At 33.1% G+C, this 21,939-nt stretch overlaps 1 protein-coding gene across 20 annotated transcripts in view; it reads right to left on the bottom strand.

Moving 5' to 3' along the window:
• The window catches only part of LOC145243887 (uncharacterized), a 1,140,095-nt gene that overhangs the window by 239,125 nt on the left and 879,031 nt on the right, over positions 1 to 21,939 (bottom strand). For all 20 annotated transcript variants that reach the window (XM_080106980.1, XM_080106982.1, XM_080106985.1 and 17 more), the window contains one exon: positions 3,125 to 3,259. In XM_080106980.1, the coding sequence (XP_079963106.1) occupies positions 3,125 to 3,259 (135 nt within the window). The remainder of the gene's footprint in view (positions 1 to 3,124; positions 3,260 to 21,939) is intronic.

Here is a 21,939-nt window from a genome sequence, read left to right as displayed (position 1 = left end):
TAGGGAGGAGGAGGGGGGGGTCTATGGTCATCCTCGTCACTGTACCTTTGATTGGTCCACGTTTGTGCTAGTTAGAGTTTTCATTCACTACAATACTACAAACGCACCAGGGTTTGTTCTACAAAAGATTCCCAAATTAAATCGTTTTTTTTTGTTCTTGTTTTTTTTCTTTTTTTAATAAAATATATACCTATATTGTATTTTATGTAACAATAGAATTCTATAAAAACACTGTGATCTTGGCCCGAAGGCCAGATTGTGAGAGCAGGTAACAGTCTAACACCGGTTTAATCCCACCCATCATCAAACCAGCGTTCCATCTTTCGACAGTGAATAAATCAGTGGCAGTTGAATTACAGGAGCCATCTTGTATTCACACAGGAGAAATAATAAACCAAGGAAAAGTGAGAATCAATTCTTTCATATTTTTCAGATGATGATTGATAATTCATATTATCGGGATTCTTTGGACTAATGTTCTCATCTTGACTGTTATTCACACAGTGGTTCAGTCTATGTAACCCCCGACCTTCTCCAGGTGTATCGTGGCATAGTGGTTAAAGTATCTGGTAATATTCAGTTGTTTACACTCTTCCAGAGGTTGAAGGTTCAATCTTCAGTGCAGGCAACACTCAAAATACGTACAATTGTGAATTATTTAAGACTTCTACTCAGTCATGGCTGACAGAACAAGAGCATGCTATCCCCATGTATTAAATAAAGGGTTCTGTTCAAAATTTCGTGCAGATTTCCGAATTCGATGGAAAAAATACACTTGAAGAAGGTTGGAGGTTACATCGACCCAAACTTTGTGAAAATAATGCAAGATGAGAACTGCAGTCTGAAAAATCCAAATAATACGATTAGCATATAATATAGCAGAAACATGTCTCTAAAACAATTATATATATATATTTTTGAAAACTGATCTTTTTGAATGTTGTAATAACATTTAAACAGATTCAATAATTATTAGGCTGTAAAAAGAACGAATTAATCACTTTGAACGGCATGAAGACAACAAAATCTGCAACAAAAATTAACAATTCTGAATTTTTCAGATGAGGACTGATTGTTTGTATTACTTGTTTTGATTGAACTATTGTTCTCATCTTGAGTGTTATTTGTGAAACGTTTTGGTTGATGTAGCCTTCGACCTTCATTAGGCATGTTGGTCGCCATCTTGGAAACCATGGCGAAAAAAAATAAAAACAACTCCAAGAATACAAAACGATCTACGGAGCCAGTAACTTGTCTTCTTTCTTTTCCAAGATGGCGATCAACATGCCTGACGAAGGTCGAAGGCTATATTAACCAAAACGTGGCACAAATAACACTCAAGATGAGAGTAATATTCCAATCAAAACAAGTAATAAAAAAATTAACAACTTTTCTTTTTGCAAGAAAATATTTTTTTTATCTCATGATTTTTTGTATTTTATGAGATACGTTTATTATAATCACAAAAATGTCACAAATCCGTTTATTATAATCACAAAAACGTCACACATCTATTTATTATAATCACAAAAATGTCACGAATCTCTTTATCATAATCAAAAAAATGTCATCAATAAGTTAACGGTTGCTTTATACGATATTCTATTGAAATCTAAGTAAAAAAACACGTTTATTATAATTGTTAACAATACTAACAATAGCATGCTTCCTTCATAGGCGGTAATGCCTGAAAGGACGGTATCATGACAACACAAGAGATATTACACCCCCACCCCACCCGCAAAGAAGATAATCTCTGGCAGAAGTGACGCCATGCCACCACCAAAAAAGAAAACGAGAAAGAAAATGCTATTATTCTTGAAGAAGAAGTATATTGTTGAAACTAAGTTGAACTTAAATGAATAAATATTTATTTAAAAAAATTATTTTCGTTGTTTTGACTTTTCCACTTACAATCTTAGTTAAAATTGCGGGAGGTGGGGGGGCAGCCAACCTTGCCGGGTCATAAAATATACTTAAATATATTTTAATTAATTTATGCAGATTTCATATTTATTATTACAAAACCAACTCTCTATTAAATATTATATTATACCTACTATATTGTAGTGATTTCAAAAGTTGAAAAAAAAAAAATGATTTGGAGCCATCAGCTAAAATCGAAACCAAAATATTTAGCGCTCCAACCGCGTCTCCTGCCGATTTAACTATCGAGAGATAGATAAGAAAGATTTAAAATTAAACCACTTGAAGCTGCAAGCTCGTACCTTTGGATTTGCACAAAAAGTGGATAAAAATTGAAAATGAATAAACAAATAAAATAAATATGAATTACAATTACTGCTGAGTTCATTGCGCGATTTTAGAAACAAAGTAAATCCTAATTTCTTTTTCCTTTTTCCTTTTGTCTTTGGAGGTGTTTAACTCTCCCTCACTGCAAAAACTGACACTGGGGTCAGAAAATGGGATTGAGAAGTCAGCACCCCCGAGGAGGGACACTTTGACCTGCAAAAAGCATTCCCCGGCAAGGGAACCTCAACGCAATAAACTAACCCTTTCTCAAAGAGAGAAGATAAAGCGTGAGACCTCCTAGAACTGCACAGTACTAGCATTACATCGCAATCAACAAGGATCATGTCATTACAGGAATGCTCTAATCTCTGTTGATTTTGGGGGTCAGAGGATTTGCCTTAGGATATTACAAAGAAAATTTTCATGAACAATTCCCTTCTTCAAGCTTTCAATGAATTATGAACCGAGTTCTTGCAAACGGTGAACTAAAATTCACACACACACACGCGCACACACAAAAATCTGCGTCATATTATAAGTGTATTACATGTTAACATTTCTAAAATCTTTTAAAGCATATAATTCATTCAAACAATAAGTATTCTTTGCTTATTATTATGCAAAAGTGATCATCTTCAAAGTGATTATAATAAACACAAAATTAAATCATGCAATTTGTCATAGATTTGGATTAGGGTTATCAGCTGTGATTAAAAAAGAAAAAAACCCAGAAAACAATGGTCATTTCCAAAGGCGGCCAATAAATGGTTTGACAATATTTCATCCTGCAAGCAAAAACAGCAAAAGTTTCATGAAAAGAATCTCCCCACCCTCCCACTCTCCCCAAAAAGCAAATACAATTATAACTTACTTGACTTGTCCGACTCTCATGTACGGACCGTAAGGTCCAGGTTTGAATTTTTCTCGATGGGAAGCTGCAACGTACATGTTGCCGTTGGTCACTTTTTCTGTATTGTCCACTCGCATACCGTCCAGAGTATATAACCTGAAACCAGATTAGAAAAACATCAGTGACTACAATATAAGAACAAACACCAACAAAGCACCTGGAATGTATCCTTAACGTTTCGACACAAGATATATTAATACTTGAAGGAATGGGCTCATTTATCTATATATCTATAAAAGTGAAACTCTGTGTATGCATGTGTGTGTGAGGACATTTCTCAACCTATACACTCAACGAATTTTTTATCTACAGCCTTGAAATTTGGTATATAGAGTATTCAATCACGTGGAAAACTTTTTAATTGGTTTTAATCCGGAAAAAAAGGGCTGCTTAGGATCAAAATTAAAAAAAAATTGGTATGTGAGAGGAGGGGGGGGTAATCGAATTTTTACCTGTTTTCAACTGTTTCATGACTGCGCATGCACGGTCATGAAACCTGACAGCTTCCTTATGTTAAGTATAAGTTGGTTTGAAAAAACTTTTTAAAGGTCATGCCAAGCTGGTCTAATGGTTATCGTACTTGAGTTACTATCTTCAGATTTTGGTTTTGATCTCAGCTCAAGTATTTTTATTTTTTACTTTCAAGAAATGAACTATTCAGAAAAAAAAAAAACATAATATGCGCATGCACAACTCTCAGTTCCCTTTCTTTTTTACTTCATTTTTTTTTTAAGGAATTTAAAGTTACGTTTAATATTGGCAGAATTTTTGTTTATAACAAATAAGAAGTCTACATTAATTAAAATATAATATTTATTCACATTTTACGACCAAGCAACACCGGGCGGCCTGCTAGTATATCCATAAAAGTGTGTGTGTGTGGGGACACTTCAAACTATATTTTTTTATCTACAGACTTGAAATTTGGTATATAAGGTATTCAGACATGTGGAAAACTTTTTCATCGGTTTTCATTCGGAAAAAAATTGGCTATTAAGGGGTTAAAATAGAAAAATTGGACGGTGGGGGTCATCAGATTTTTATCTGTTTATCAACTGTTTAACGACTGTACATGCATGAATCATTCACATTATGTTAAATATAAGTAGGTTTGAAAAAATTTTTAAAGAATGTGTCAAGCTGGCCTAACGGTTATCATAATTGCCTCTGTTTTTTAGGTTTTGGTTTCGATCTAAGTTTGAGTATATTTTTTTACTTACAAGAAGTGAACTGTTTAAAAAAAAAAAACAGGATACTTGCATGCACATGTCTCCGTTCCTTTCAAATTTTTTACTTCATTTTTTTTTTTTCTTAAAGGAATTTAACGTAATTTTTAATACCGGCCAACGCCGGGTACATATTCTAGTATCTTATATAATTGCATAACAAGAACATAAGCTTCTTGTAGTCGGAGTTGTCCTTCTCTCCTCTCCATTTCTCACAGAATAGAGATAGTGTGAATCTATTTCTGCTCTATAATTATTTTCATGGCTTCTATCTATACCCTCCTCCCATAAAACATTCACAGCAAACACTCATCTAATTACCACAACTATCAACAATTTCCCCCGCTGTCTATCTGTGCCTAAAACTAAATGAAAATTCCATGAGCAAAATTTATTTCCTAGAACTATCCCTCTGTGGAACACAATACTATGGGATTGCTTCTCATCTGACTAAAATACGATTGTTTTCAAGTCAAATGCAAACAAATTCTTGCTGAGCCTTCCTCTTAAATAATCAAATTCTACACAATTTGCACCATTACTGATCATCATTTTTGTCTTACCGGTCAGCTGACACTCATTAACTGTTATCCACAAGGGGCCTTTGGCCTTGATAAGTGGTGATCCCCTAGTAAAAATTGAAAAGAAAATAGCTGACACTGTAACGATGGACCAAAATGCTATCTGGCTCTCACTTCTCTATACGAAGCATTCTCAGAGTTATGGAAACGTTGATAACTTAAAAACTATCAGATTTAGATTTTCCATGGTTACTCTTCTCACATAGCATTAGATTTATACATCAATTTAGAAAAATCAACTGTTAAAATTCCGTCTAATAATAATAAGATGTGCAGCTTCATTGGCTACAATATGGGCCAAGTAGTGAGTATTCATAATAAACCGAACCAAAGTTATCTTGAGATCTCACTTAGATATCACAAGATTAAAATTTGTTCTAAGTTAGACCATGATCGATATTTTGACTAAGTTTGGTGAGGATTGGTTAAGGGATATGGACGCTTAGCTGTACATAAACAAACAGACAAACAAACAAATGTGATTAACCGCTGTCTAAGTAGATCCAAAACTGTATGTTAATGCACCGGATCTGAGTGGATTTGAACTTGGATTAGTTGATTTAATATGTCTCAGTTGATATCCACTCATCCCCCCCTTTCCAAAAATATAACCCTTAATCAATTGCAATAATAGAATTATATTTGGAGCAACAATCAAATGGCTTCTTTTTTTTTTGGAGTGGGGGAGGGTGCTAATAACAATGTGTAGTATCTGTTCTGGTAATATGCTTCATTTTTATCCTCGGTGAGTGAAGGAGAAATCCTTCTAAATTGTGGCAATTTCATTGTTGTTCCAATCCAAAGTTCCCCAGTTTATAGAGCTGGATTTTCCTCACATTAAAAAAGAAAAAAAAAAAAACGGCCTTGTGTATAAATCTGCCCTTGTGGGGAGGCAAATAAATAGGAACGATCAAGAATAACAAAAAAAAGACAACATTTAAAACGATTTTAACTTGAACAAAATTGGAAAACTGATTCGATATCACGCCTTTATTTGCTAGAAATGATGTGATTCTTATCACATTAGTCTCGCTTGGTAAAACGCAAAAAAAATTTTTTTTTACAAGTGAATAGATTTGGCAATCAATTGATCCAGAAATCCATGCACTTGCTGAATTTTTTGAGGTATTAGTGTTTAACCTTTATCTTTTTTTCTAAACAGTTCACTTCTTGTAAGTAAAAAAAAAAATACTCGAGCTGCGATCGAAAGTAAAACCTAAAGACCGTGAATTCTTTAAATAGCATTTTTGAATAACATTTTTGAAATTACATTGAGATGGCTTCAAGAAGAGTGTAATTAATTACTGCACCAAAAATCTAACCATATTTGCTACAGTTTACGCCTAACTTGTCCACCAAGTTTAAGATACGAATAACCTACAGTTTTTATTTCATCACCATTTAATGATATGCTCCAAGTGCGCGCCTCTGCAGTGCAAATACACCTGGCTACGACTGGTTGAATACTCATGGAATCGTTAATAAAATCCACAATCTTTTCTATAATCCCACCATATTTGGTACAAATAAACTTCACTCTGTGCCTGACATGTTCACCCAGTTTTATAAATGATATACGGAGACACTTTGGTGATCATTTCATCAGTAGAAGGTGTGATTGTTAATGGGTTTCACAACCACTGGACTTTAACCCTCTACCCCACTTGATTCCTATCTTAAAGATAATGTCTATCAAAAAAAAAAAAAATCTTCAAGCTTTCTTAAACCGAAAAGAATCATCGCAGGCAGAATCTGAGCCGCACCAAGAGAGAAGTGTGTTAGAGTTATTGATAATTTCGCACACTTTTATGCATGGCTCTCGTCTTCAGGAGGCCTCAAGTTTTGACAAGCTTCTGGGCTTGACCATTACTCCTGATCTTAAATGGAACACGTACATCAAATCTGTTGCCAAGGCCGCTGGAAAAATGGTGGGATCTTTCTATCGATCCAGTAGATATCTCACTGCTGATGCAATTCTCTATCTATATAAGAGCCAGGTACGTCCAAGGATGGAATACTGTTGCCACATCTGCGCAGGAGCTGCTAGAAAGGACTTGTCCTGCCTTGATAGAGTTCAAAATAGACTTCGTAGCCTCGTAGGAGATGTCCTTTTCTCTTCCTTGCAACCTCTATCTCACAGAAGAGATGTTGCGAGTTTGTCTCTGATGTATCGTTATTTTCATGGAAAGTGTTCGATTGAGCTTCAATCTATGGTCCCCCCTCGCAAAACTTTCACAAGAAACACTCGTCTAGCTGTAAACACTATCAATAATTCCCCCCACTCTTTATCTGTGCCTAAACCTAAACGTAGATTCCATGAACAAAGCTTTTTTCTTAGAACTGCACGCCTGTGGAATTGTCTTCCGTTTTCCTGCTTTCCGGCTGACTACAATATGGTTGTCTTCAAGTCTAACGTAAATTCTTGATGAGCCGTTCCATATAAGTTATCAAATTTAACAAATTTTCATTACTAATGATTATTATATTGTCCAATTTCTACTGTACACTCTTTAACCCTTATCCTTGAGTGGTCTCTTGGCCTTGATAATGTGTTGATACCTATGAAAAAAAAAAAAAAAGAAAAAGTCCAATGTGAACAAGTTCTAGTAATCCAAATTACAAAATTCCCACTGTTTACTATGCTAAAATCACAATGACTAATGTATACCTATTAACCCTTATCCTCGAGTGGCCTCTGGGCCTTGATAAGTGGTGATACCCATGTAAAAAAAAAAAAAAAAAAGTGTGTTTATCATATTTTTATGGGTTGGAGGGGGTACTTGATATAAACATTTTGGTTTAATAACAATAAGACCGATGTGATGATTATTGTATAATCGAACGAAGATTGGATTGTAGGGATAGTATTGGGAGCCAACAGATGAAATATTTAAAATGTTCAAAACTTATTGGACGTAGGAAAAAATAATGAATCAGTTTCTGTTTACTTGCTTTGTCTTTTTATGAAGATGGGCATAAAATTTTTATGAAGGTGCCTATATATATATTTTAGATATTTACTTTTTGAAAATGCAGAGAAAGACAAAAAGAGATAGAGAGGAGGGGGTCGTGGATGCAATTGATTGGGTCAATACAAAGAGGTAAACACTTCATGGGGGGGGGGCTAGACAGATAAAAAAGAAAATTCCAATTATTTTAAATAACCAAAATGTAACCAAATGTGCTGATGAACATTGGCGCAAAAACAATGGTGAAACGCTTTCTTTTAATCCCATTATTTGGCTTTCAAATATTTCAGCTGTCAAAATATCTTTAATGAATAAAATTAGATTTTTTCAAAATACACTTCCAACATTTTCCATTGGGAATGCAATTATTTTATTTCACCAACTTGTTTTAAACGCAACAAAGAAATCAACGTTTTATTGTCTTTAAAAAATGAGTAATCGATTATTTTGAGTATTACTAACAAAAGAATTTGGCGGCAGTGACACAAGGGTTTTCAGCATGAACTGCGAACTAGATATACGGTATAATCATATTAAAACATCTCGTTAGATCACTGAAGTTAAGCAACGTTGAGCCTGGTCAGTACCAGATAGATAACTATTTGTGAATACCAGGCGCTGTATGTACACTTCACTGTAGAAATTGCAAAACACTAATGTTGGCATCACTCCTTAGAGGGATATACTGTAACAGAGCGTGGACATTCATATGGCAGCTCTATGCAAATGACCAAGCTGTGTGTGGAGTGACGTAACAGCAACGAAGAGAGAAAAAAGATTATAAAAAGAACGTGTGTGCAGATTGATGATCACGATCACATTTGAGATGGGAGAGATAGATGTGTGATACACGTGTGAGCCGAGAACAAGCAGCAAAGACACGTGCTAAACATGGCCGGATCGAAAATTATCTTTTTTTTTTATTTGTTGACTGTTATCCTCATCTTTATAGTTGTTGTTTCATGACGTTTCGGTCAATTATTCCTCTGTACTTTTTCAGCTGGTTAAACCTGATGATGCAGTGTATAGAGGCATTGAATCTACGGTTCCAGGAGAGCATTGTCTGAATATAGCGGTTTTAATCCTTCCCAAAGCAGGGCAGAGGGTTAATTAGTTAAGCCAAAACCGTGCTAAGATAACAATAGGCAGTGATTACTGACGATATGGTTAAGAGACTCAACATTCCTATCCCATTGTGGTTAACCAATTGAAAAAGGGCAGAGGGATATTTTGTTGAAACGTTATGAAACAACAACTATAAAGGATAAAATTCCACAAATAAATAAATAAATATACAAATTACTCATCTCAAAGGATTCCAAGGAAATTACCTGTAAATAAAAGCTGTTGTACAACTGTTACATATACGTCTGGCTGGTGATCATCTAGCTATTAAAATGGACAGTCATTTCATTTATCAATGAATACGAGACACTTTGTTTATAAAAAAGACTTAGTTTATTTTACGATATATTTAATATACACACTTCAATACCATGACGGCGGTGGACGGTTTGTGGTAGGAGTGGTCGCAAACTGTGTCAATTTGTGTCCTGCATCTGTCCGTCTCTCTGACTGTCTCTTTTGCTTTGTTTATCTCCTCTTTTTATTGATATCTCTTTGACCTGTTAACTTAATTTCCTCACAAGCTTGTTATTGCACTTTTGCTGGTTTTCAGTCTGACACATGACCGACTGACGTCATGGATCCAAGTCGCTATAAGTCCCGGGATTCCATTGTTTATTTTCGTTTGCCTAGATCAGTGGTTCTCAACCTTTTTTTTACTCATGGACCCCTTTTCCCTTCTTTTTATCTTGGTGGACCCCTTCATAACTATTGATCATAAGACAATCTTCTATTTTTCACTAATATAAATTTTGAGGTTTTAATAATCAATTAAATATTATATAACTAAGCTTTATTTTAAAATAAAAACTAATTTAATGGGGTAAACCTGAAAAATACAAATATTATAGTTAAAAGAACTGGAATGATTGAAAAAAAAACTATACAAAATTACAGTAGAAATTAAATTTTTAATAATAAAAACTATTCTGAGTTGGTTTTATTCATAGGCCACCAAAATATCGTTGCGGACCCCCATTTTGTTATGTTTTGCTTGTGGACCCCCAGAAATATTCCATGGACCCCTAGGGTCCATGTGGACCCCGGTTGAGAACCCTTGGCCTAGATGTAGCTTAATTCACCTTTTCCTGGGACCGACCGTTCTTTGATCGGCTGGAATTTCCATTGTTTATTTTCCTGCTTGCCTGGACACAGTTCGTCCACACCCCTCCTTAACACATCTGGAAAAAAAAGGAGCCGAATTTTTTATTGTCAGTTGTTTCCTTCTAACGAACTCTACATGTTCCTATTTACTTGCCTCCCTACGAGGGCAGAGTTTGAAACAAGGTCAGCTTTTAATGTGGGGAAAATCCAGCTTCCCAAAAACGGGAACTCTGAATAGGAGCAAAAATAAAAATTGTCTCAGTCATGAAGAATTTCTCCTCCACTAACCAAGAACAGAAAAGGTGAAGTGTGGCATCAGAACAGATATTACACTGTGGTCTTGGCCCGAAGATCAAGAGAAATGACTGGGGACCACCTTTGAATTGGATATTTTTTATGAAATTTCTATCTTTGGAGGAAGCTGGTTTAACCAGCCTAGGGTAAATACGGTTCAGTCAGTACTGTGAACTAAATATGCCAGGTTCGAGTTATGCTGGAGTTACCAAATCATTTCATAATACCTTTTCTATCCTTTCTATAGCTATGGCTGAAACTATAGGAGTGACTACTATTTCAACTTTTGATAGAAGATTCTAAAATAACACCATACTTGAAGGGCTACAATTCTTCTTTTTTTTTTCTCACATTCACCCCATACAAAGCATATCACCATTTGGATGTAAGGAGCTACTGTTTGAGCCTAGGAAAGATTAACAAAATGTCGGTTTACGTTACATTTAAACTTCTGCATATCAGTACATATATGCATATCTGCATATCAGATAACAGAAAGGGAATTCCAAAGTCTAGATGTTCGAGGAAAGAAACTATTAGAGTGGAAAGCTTTCTGGCATTTAGGGATATCAACAGTGAAGGGGTGAGATTTTGTTGCTAAGTGGGTTTGTCGGGGATATGTACATTGAAGGGGCAACGAGTTCATCAGAGCACATTCCATTAAAATATTTGTAAAATAGATACAGAGATGCAACATTGTGGCGATGGGGCAGAGGTTGGAGCCTAGTTGATAAAGTGGAATTTATTAGAGTGAAAACTCTTTTTTAGACCCTATCCAAGACGGAGGAGCTAGTGATAGATACATTAACCCAGATGTGGCAACAAACTACGTCCATAGACGAATGGTGGCCTTGTAGAGGTAGAGGATACTCTCAGGTGTGAGTAGTCTTCTAGCACGATAGAGGGAACCCACCTTCTTTGCAGCAGCCTTCACAATGTCCTCAGTATATTTGTTCCAGTTCATATTGCCTGTGAATGTTAAGCCGAGGAGTTTGAAGGAAGAATTCTCAGGCACGGTGTTATTTGTCATGAATATTGGTGGTTGGAAAGGTGTCTTGTAATTGTTAAAGGAGAGCAGCTTAATCTTATTAGCATTAAATAATGCTAACATCTATCTGCGGCCTTATTCTTATCAGCCAATTTGAAAAACTAGATCATAAAAAGCAACTGGATTGCTTGGAGAGAAGCAAGTTACCAATTTTCAATTCTGAAGCATTAAAAAGATTCACAGGCCATAAAAATGGGGACAATTTTACCACGGTTCGTGTGGGATATTTTCTACGCTAAAAAAATCATAATCAAAGATTAGAACATAGACATTGTTTTTTGGTGGTTTCTTTTGCCTTTTTGCTGGGAACAAAGAGTAGTATCTGTTTTGATACTATACTTCATCTTTTCTTTCCTCGGTCAGTGGAAGAGAAATCTTTCATGACTGAGACAGTTTTTATTTTTGTTCCTATCCAGAGTGCTCTTTTTTAAAAACCGACCTTGTGAGGACGCAAGTAAATAGGAACAACGTAAGCATTCTAGCCGGCTATATACATTTGATACAAAAGAAAGATAGTTGTTAACAGAGAGAAAACAAACCGTAGTGAGACAACTCGTCTAGAAGGAAAATACTCTGAAATAACATCAGACCGACTCCTATCAGCTTCCTTGAAAAATAACAAAATTGCTTCAACGTTTCTTTTTTTTTTTTTTTTTTTTTTTTTTTTTTTTTTGTCCATGTGCCACTTTTCCTTTTATATTTTTTTGATTTCTTGTCTGGACGACCTTAGGGTGTGGTTTTTCTGATGATGAAAGATTGTTGTTTCAAGTAAACTACCTGGATTACCTCTCGGAATTTTTGAGATGAGGATCGATAATTTGAATTATTTAGATTATTTGGATTATTGAACACGGACAAACGATGACGACGTAACAGCAAAGTCCGAGGACAAACACACACACACAAAAAAAAAGAAAGTAAATATATATAAATCCGCCTAAAGAAGTGCCGAGAAAATATATTTTTACTGTTTTATGACACAACTCACCCTATCAAAAAAAAAAAAAAAAAAAAAATTACGTGATTCCTACCAAATAATTTACGTCATTTAAATAGGACCTGGCCTGAGAAGTCCGAAGATAGATACCTTGTAAAATATATATAAATACAAAAAAAAAAAAAAAAAAAAAAACAAATTAATTGTAAGACGCAGTTCTACAAAATTCAAAAATTTTTGCCCGGATACACAACCCCCCCCCCCACACACAAAAAAAGCAATAAAAAAAACTTTCAAACACACATACAAAAATAATTGTCGCCACATGAAGAAGGTCGGAGGTTACATCATCCATAACGTTGTGAAAATAACACTCCAGATGGGGACAGTAGTTCGGTGAATCCAAATAATACAAATGGATTCCTTTGTTTACTTGTCGGCTCTTCTTCTTCTTCTTCTTCTTCTTCTTCTTCTTCTTCTTCTTCATAATAATAATAATAATAATAATAATAATAATAATAATAATAATAATAATAATAATAATAATAATAATAATAATAATAATAATAATAATAATAATAATAATAATAATAATAATAATAATAATAATAATAATAATAATAATAATAATAATAATAATAATAATAATAATAATAATAATAATAATAATAATAATAATAATAATAATAATAATAATAATAATAATAATAATAATAATAATAATAATAATAATAATAATAATAATAATAATAATAATAATAATAATAATAATAATAATAATAATAATAATAATAATAATAATAATAATAATAATAATAATAATAATAATAATAATAATAATAATAATAATAATAATAATAATAATAATAATAATAATAATAATAATAATAATAATAATAATAATAATAATAATAATAATAATAATAATAATAATAATAATAATAATAATAATAATAATAATAATAATAATAATAATAATAATAATAATAATAATAATAATAATAATAATAATAATAATAATAATAATAATAATAATAATAATATTATTATTATTATTATTATTATTATTATTATTATTTTAACGAAAACACTCATTGCAAAAAATTTTCTTTCAAAATCTTCAAGATTAATAAATCTTTTTATTTTAATCATGTAATTGTTTGTTTTTGTTGTTTTTCACACACACACACACACACACACACACACACACACACACACACACACACACACACACACACACACACACACACACACACACACAAAGTAACTTTTATATAATTGTAGAGATTATTCAGAGTACTTTTCTCATCCTGTATATTATTTTCACAACGTTTCAGCCGATGTTACCTCCACATTTCTTCAGGTTTATGTGACAGTCTTCTGAAGAATAACAATTTAATATTCAGTATGGGCGATACTACAATTTATTACTTAAGATTTCTACCCGGTCATGGCTGATGGTATGAGAGCAAGCTACAACTGCTTGAAATTTTGTATAGATTCCCGAGTTCACTATAAAGATTCCCAAGTTCAATTGTGTTACCATATCAGACTTCATGACCTAAAATCTACCAAACATTGATATTATCATTGTTTCTTTTCCTTTTGCAAAACTTAATTATTTCCTGCAAAGCTAAAAACAAAAACAACTTCCTCTACAAAACAAGCAAACCAAACGCCATGAATAAATATTAGAAGATATAAAGCACTTGAAGCATAAACACTTTTACCAAAATGATCAAATTTTGCATTAAACAACCGGGAAAAGAATTGATATGCTATAAAACAAAACAATCAAACCAAATCCAAGTTCAACAAGCCACACCTGAAACAAGTCAGAAGTTACATCGGCTGAAACGTTATTAGAATAACATCTAAGATGATCACAGTAGTAGAAATAGTCCAAAGATAGTTCCAAAGATGATGTATTTTTCTGGCAAGAATTATAGAATGAGTTCCATTTGATTGAGAACTGATAACATTTCTCAACTAGTTAAAGAGTGAAATCTTCAAGAACAGTAAAAAGAAGCAAAACTATAATTGAATTTATTCTTATTCGAGAGCCAACCGACTAATTTGTCAGGTGATTCAAGTGATTTGCTTGACTCTTTGTTTCTCCTTTCACCCATCCACTGCCAATAAGATAAGTTGTTTTGCCATTTTAAGCACCATTTATTAACTTCCTAACAAATGTTGAAAAAAAAGTTTGTGCACCATGTTAAAAGAATTTCGACGGAATACCCTGATTTCCGTTTGGTAGAATTTTGATAGAATCTTGTGCTGAATGCTCGTGCCACAAATGTTGAACTTTACTGCAATGCTGACCAGCTTCTGCACATTTATCTTAAAAGAATGGTGAAAAAACTAAATCTGTCCTCATATAGGCTGTGTAGGATGCAAGGGGACTTAACTCTGGCACACAGCATCATAAACGGGATTGTCTAACTTTGGAGGCGATTTTCACCCGCAACACCTTTCTTTTTTTTTTTTTACACGGTGGTCAGCACTTATCAAGGCTCGGAAGCCACTCAGGGATAAGGGTTATTGCAAGTACAGTACGTTAGTGTGGAGATTTGATGAAGTGTTTACTTATTTGCAGCAGCCTTGGCAAGGCCTTCTGTGTATTTGTGTTACTTGTGAATGCTATGTTGAGGAGTTTTAATGATGAGCTCACAACTAGAATGTTATCCATGGCAATCAGTGGCTGAAAAGATTCTTAGTAATTGTTGAAGAAAAGGGGCTTTGTCTTAGTAGCATTAAATGTTACCATGCATTTACGTCCGCATTCTACTACAAAGTTGAGGTCATTTTCTAAGATTTCAATTATTGCCTTCAATATGTGCACATTGTCTGATATAGACCGTGGTATTATCAGCAAATATATCTATCTTGAGTGCAGTTTTATCAGAGAGGTTGTTTATAAATACCAAGAACCATAAACGTCCAAGGATTGACCCTTGGAGTACAGCTGCATTGATTTCGTGTTGCTGGGATGTACAGCCATCAAAAACAACCTACATTTTTCTCTTGTCTAAGAAAGATCTGATTATATTGAATATTTGTCAAGTAATACTGTAGGATTTAATCTTCATGGGGAAAAGAACCTTCATGCCAGACCTTGTCAAATGCTTTAGGTATATCAATCGCTGCTACTTCTCCTGCCTTGTCCAGTGCATGGTATATACATTCAGAGATATCCGCAGTAAAACTTTCACTTAGGATGTTGGCAACCTTCAAGTGGTCTCCCCCCCCCTGTAAGTATCGGATATCTTTTTAGAAAGAATTCTAATTAGAAATATATCGAGGAAACCAATGCCAACAATAGAATAATCGGATTCAGGTGAAGTCAATGAATAAATGTGCAAGAAGCAGCACTTCATGCCGACACAATTTAGAGTTTTTGTTCAAATATCGACTTGACTATCGAACCAATCATCCGTTCCCTAATAGTCAATACAATGCAAACGCTTAAGATCTAAAGCAGTCTAGCTAGGAATCACCAAGCACATTGCACAGCAGTAAAGGTTACACATTTGGTGATGGTTCTGAATATCAAGTTCATCAGAAAAAAAGTCGTCTGTAAATTAATATAGACTCCTACTCCATCAAGCAACACAATCAAATGATGAATATTTATTGATTACAAAATCCATTCAAAAAACAACAGCCAATCAGAACCAAGTGAATAAGCAGTTCTAAGTATCATATTTTGATTCTACACAATCTAAACACTGGATTCTGGCTTTGTGATGAATTAAGAATAAGGAAGCTAATTCTCCAAGCTGTTCACAAGAAATACAATTACTTTCCTTTTTTTTATTTTAAAAATACATTTTGTTATATCAAAAGAATGTGTAGATTTACTTTCTTGTCTAATTTGGTAAAGAAAGATTTTTAAGCAAAAAATCTAAACTTAAATACATATTCCACTTTACAGAATCTTGTTCAATCAACAGCAGTAGCAGCAAACAAACATTGTTTAGCAATAGCGGCTCTTGATTGAATATCCTAATATCAAAATCTTATTTCAGCCAATTAGAAGCACAGAAAATATATACTTCTCTATATTTCAAAAAAGCTGTTTCAATATTTCTTGCTTAATGCTAGGAACTGGTGTGTTTTATACTTAAACCAAATGCACCAGTTTCCAGCTTAAATCTCTAGTTTCTTTCAGACCCACCAATAAGGGAGCATGAACGTTCTTTCATTACCTCCCCCCCTCGAAGCCCAACCCCCTTCACCGTGATAGGAGTATCATGCTATCCAGAATTCTGTCTCCTCATATCTATGCCATTTATTGTAGTCACGTTTGACAAGTAATACGAAGGCTGCAATCTGGCTAACAGGGTTCTGGTGAACATTAAGGAGGAGTCATCAGGATCTGTCTTTCTCTTGTCGTCTCTGCTTCAAAGCAAAGATGAGTGTAAGGTACGAAACTACAAATTAATGGCAATGTTATTTCTGCACCATTTATTTGTTTGTTCTGACTCAAGCCTTTCCCGACCTCACATGCAATCGCTATGTTCTGTTAAGAATAAAAATCTGCAATCCTGAAGGTCAATGTAGAGTTGGGAATAATGAGGAGAGCGTCATGCAGACAAAACAATCCTGAGGCACGATCTTAATGAGCCCTATGCAGAAGCCTAACTCACTTAACATTCAACCTCTCTTAAAAATTACTTCAGCCATTTAGTCATTTTTACTTATAGATTACCGAAATTCAGCTTATCATAAAATTACTTCCAAAAAGTAATGTTTGGGATAAAAATGTATTTTTTGACCCTGCAAAAAAGAAGTAGAAATCAATCAAAAAGATTTTTTAAACATTTTCAAAGAATTTCAGAATTCTTGAAATGAAGGTTGATATTCATTGAGATTATTATTTTGTATTTTTTTTCTTTTGATGGTTGTATCCACCAAGTTTCGGCTGATGTGACCTTCTTCAAGTGCATCAAGTTGAATCTGGATGTTTATATGTCAAACTCTGTAACCTGAATGGAATTTCTCACTTTATTTAATTCACAGGAGGGTAGATTATTCTCATTCTCTCAACCATGACTGAGTAGAAGTGTTAATTTATGTTGTTCTTATTTAGTATCATCTGTAGTTATATATATATATATATATATATATATATATATATATATATATATATATATATATATATGTATGTATGTATGTATGTATGTATGAATGAATAAAAAATCAATACGAAAAATATATAAATGTTTATATCTTTTCTGTATTTATTTCATATATATATATATATATATATATATATATATATATATGACAAAAAGTCTATATTCCAAATTTCAAGATATTATCCATTTTACCATTTATTTTTTTCAGCATGTTAAAATAATAAATGGTAAGATGGACAACATCTTGAAATTTGAAATACAGACTTTTTGTAATTTATTTGTGTATGCTCTGTAGTTACGCCGAGCTTCATAAAGGATTGATATCAAGGCGAAATATAATTGAATAAACATATTTTTCCCACAAGCATATATATATATATATATATATATATATATATATATATCCTCACATTGTGATATCCTTCTAAATTTCTACCACATACCTATCTCACACAATGCTTCAAGCAAACTACATATCAATTAACATGATAATTGTAAGGAATCAACTCTTATCAAGGCTAAACGATAGGATATAATAGGATTATCATTTGGATGATGAATAATGTTATGAAAGGATTGAAAACGATGTGCAATGTAGTTGCTGGTTCCACCATTAAATGACCAAGCCAGGACACTTACATATATTGACGATTTACATGCTGAGTTAATGCCATGTCAGGATTTTAGCCATGGCGTGAGTGTGACGTCATGAATCAAGATTGTGAGAAAAGGAAGAGGAGAAGAAAAAGGAAAAGATACATGGCGATTTGGATGGTACACTTGACAAGCACAAGAGTCTTCTTTTATTCTCTTAAAAGCAAACTAGTCATAGAGAGAATTATTGCAACACAACAGCTGATTATAGCTTAAAAAAAAGGAGGGGTGCTATCTGACCAGGAAAGAGAAAGAAAAAGAGAACATATTGTGTTCTGTTGTAAATAAAATACATATTTATCGGTGACTTGTGTGTAAAACCGAACGAAATAAATAACGTTTTCTTTCACCTAAAAAGTTTGTGTCAAACGTTTTATTTTCTTTGAAAGTCTCTAAATACGACGTTCGGTTCATTTTAAAAGTAATAACAGCGTTACAAATAAATGAAATTGAACAATTTTCATTAATTAAGAAGATGGCTTGACAAGTATTTGTTGACATTGAACTTGCATGTGACCGTGTTGTAGTCTGCAAAGAAGCAATCTCGTGTCAATTTATCCCACAGATGGGAAGTTCTTGGAAAGCTTTTATCAATAACATGTCAAAATCAATTTCTTGACAGTGAAACAGGGCCGAATCAAGACAGCAAACTTTGTATACTCTAAAGTTTGAAAAGATGTATGTGGAGAAGGTTAGAGGTCACATCGAAGCGGGGGGGGGGCATTTGTGAATTTAAGAAACATAATAAAAATAGTAAAACTACAAAAATAATCCAACTTTTCAAAATAGGTATCTCCATCTCTATCTCTATATTTACTATTATATAAAAGTGTGTGTGTGTTCCTTCCTCATAGGTTCCGAAACGGTTGAGCCTATCTTTTGCAAATTTCATACAAAGCTAATTTATATATCTGCCAGTGTTTTCAAATACGTTTTGTACAGAAATTCGTCTGATAAGTATTGAAAATCGGAAAAATCCAATCTTAAAAATAGCTTTTCTCTCTTGTAGCTAAAAAAGAAGAATTTTTACAGGGAAATATTTTATGCTAAAGCAGCCAAGGGAGATAATAAAATTTCAACAATTAATTTCTTCTAAAAAAACAAAAAATTTATTATAATCTGGAGGTATAGCTTAGTGGTAGAGCATTTGACTACACATTGAATGATCCCCTGTTCAAGCCAAGGTGTACCTCACCATTTTATTTTACTTTTTTCTTATTAATGAATTCAATTTATGATAAAAGAAGAGGTACCATTTAAAATCGCTGCAAATTATTTCTCTGTTTACTTATTTTAAAACTAGACAGTAATCAGAAGTGACTTTTCAAAGGCATTCATCGTCAAGTGGAAATATCAGCTGACGTGATATTGTAAACAAACATAGACAGAATTCGATGAATGACATTATCATTATTATTTTTTTTGTATTAATTAGTCCACCGGGCAAATTATTCCTTGTAATATATAATAATCGATTGAGGATTGATTTTCTAATAATAAATATGCAATCTGCATAAATTAGAATATGTTTAACCATATTGTATGGCCAGGCAACGCCAGGCTGCCAGCTAGTTTGCAATAAAATATACATGTGAAAGAATGTTGAAACTCTGTAAAGAAAGGTGAGAGTCGAACTAATTAATTGTTTTTCTGAGGAAATTACGTGATTGCTTATTGATTACGTGATTGGTTATTGATTAATTCTATTCTGCATCAGACTTTTCAAAAAAAACAAAAAAACAAATTGTTTTTAATTTTTGTTTTTCGTTTTTTCCCATCAGTCTTGTAATTAATACCGAGAATAACAGAAAAGTATAGATTCTTTATATTAAAGATTTGCTTTATTCTGTTTGGTGTGCGGATGAGGGTTAGGGTTGAATGGATTTTGAGACGATTAATCAGTTAAAAGTGAATTCTTTTGGCAAAGAACCAGAATTTATTTCTATAAATTGAGAAAAATGAAAATTTGCCAGCAATGGACAAAAAGATTTAAAAAAAAATTTTTTTTTTCGTCTGATGCCAATTCAAACCGTTTTTAATACACCGTTCTTCTTTTAAGGGGAACATTTTTTGCAAAGAAAAAAAGTTTAGCATAATGCGCTGTTTTATTAAATCATTATTAACCAATCATTTGACATTTTTCAACAAGAATCTTGTTATGACGTGGCTCGTACCATATGACTTCTGGTCACTTGGAGATATACAACAAGTTGCACAAACCGTGCAGTTCAGTGCATATTCCATTAACATGGAATGGAATTGTAGCTAACACCTACCGTTGTGAATCTTGTTCCACTACTTAATAGAGTAGTTATCTACATTTCCTCTGTCATATCGTTCTTTTTCGTGTGATATAACAAATCTCAATACCAGGTGATTCCAGATGAAAAATTTTATATGAGGGAAGAAATAATGCTTTCCACTTAAGTCATTACTATTAAAATATTTTATATATATATATATATATATATATATATATATATATATATATATATATATATATATATATATATATATATATGTTCATAGGAAAAATATGCTTATTCAATTATATTTCACTTTTTTATTGATACCAATCCTTTAATTCATGAAGCTCAATCTAACTACAGAGCATAAATAAATAAATAAAATAAAATGCAAATAAAGTTATACATTTTTTTTAAATGCACACGGACTTTATAGACACCCTATATATATATATATATATATATATATATATATATATATATATATATATATATATATATATATATATAAAACTAAAGTAAGCCTTCTAAACTAAACTAAATCTTTTATACACGATGCACAGTGCTTCAATCAAACTAGAACACATTCTTATTTGAATAAATAAAACGCTTCTGTTGTATCATAATAGGTTTCATAGGATATTATTCAAAATCTGCGCTCAATAATAAGATGTAAAAAAAGAAGGGGATCAACCGAACAGACACCTCCCTCCACCCTTTACAAGATCAGTGTTTGACACAAGTATTGCATTTATATCTCAGGGCTCCTTCAGTCTTTGACAGACTATGGATACCCACAAAGGGGTGCCTATGCATGAAATTTTTGTGGCAGAAGTTGCACAATCTCCTTCTCCTCCTCCTCCTCCTCCTACTACTACTACTACAACAACAACAACAGCAACAACAAAAAGTTGTTGTTGTTAAATTAAAATATTAAAATAGTTAAGATATAATTATTGTTTCACGTGACCAACGTTAAATGAAAACTTTTCTCAAGGAATACTATGTTGAGGAGTATGAGCCAATTTCTGAATAAACAAAAACTATGATAGCCTGTTGAAGGTCTCTTGCAACGACATTTTGGTTAAAAGAGTGAATAAATGAATGCGGCATAATCATGTTGACACACCAGTTCCCATTAGATCACCAATGTTAAGCAACGTTGAGCTTAATCAGTACTAAAATGGGTGACCATTTTGGAATTCCAGGTGTTGTATGTGCTTTATGCTTATCTCGACATTGTTGCCCACCATCCTGGGCTTCTCCTTGCCACTGAACCAAACCAATGCCAATTCAGGGGCAGTGCGGTTAAGAATTATGAAACTCTTGCCTCATAATTATATGCGCAGCTACCCTTACCAGGAGTATGCATTGTCTTTCGAGACTGAATGGAGGCGAATAAATAAATGTTAACAATTTGAATGTTTTTTCTTTTTTTATTGATATTT

This window comes from Euprymna scolopes, chromosome 22 (genome assembly GCF_053919585.1).
Source record: "Euprymna scolopes isolate OS-2025 chromosome 22, ASM5391958v1, whole genome shotgun sequence".
Taxonomy (NCBI): Eukaryota; Metazoa; Mollusca; class Cephalopoda; order Sepiida; family Sepiolidae; genus Euprymna; species Euprymna scolopes.
The sequence above is the reverse complement of the archived record's forward strand: the minus strand, read 5'-3'. Positions and strand labels throughout refer to the sequence as shown.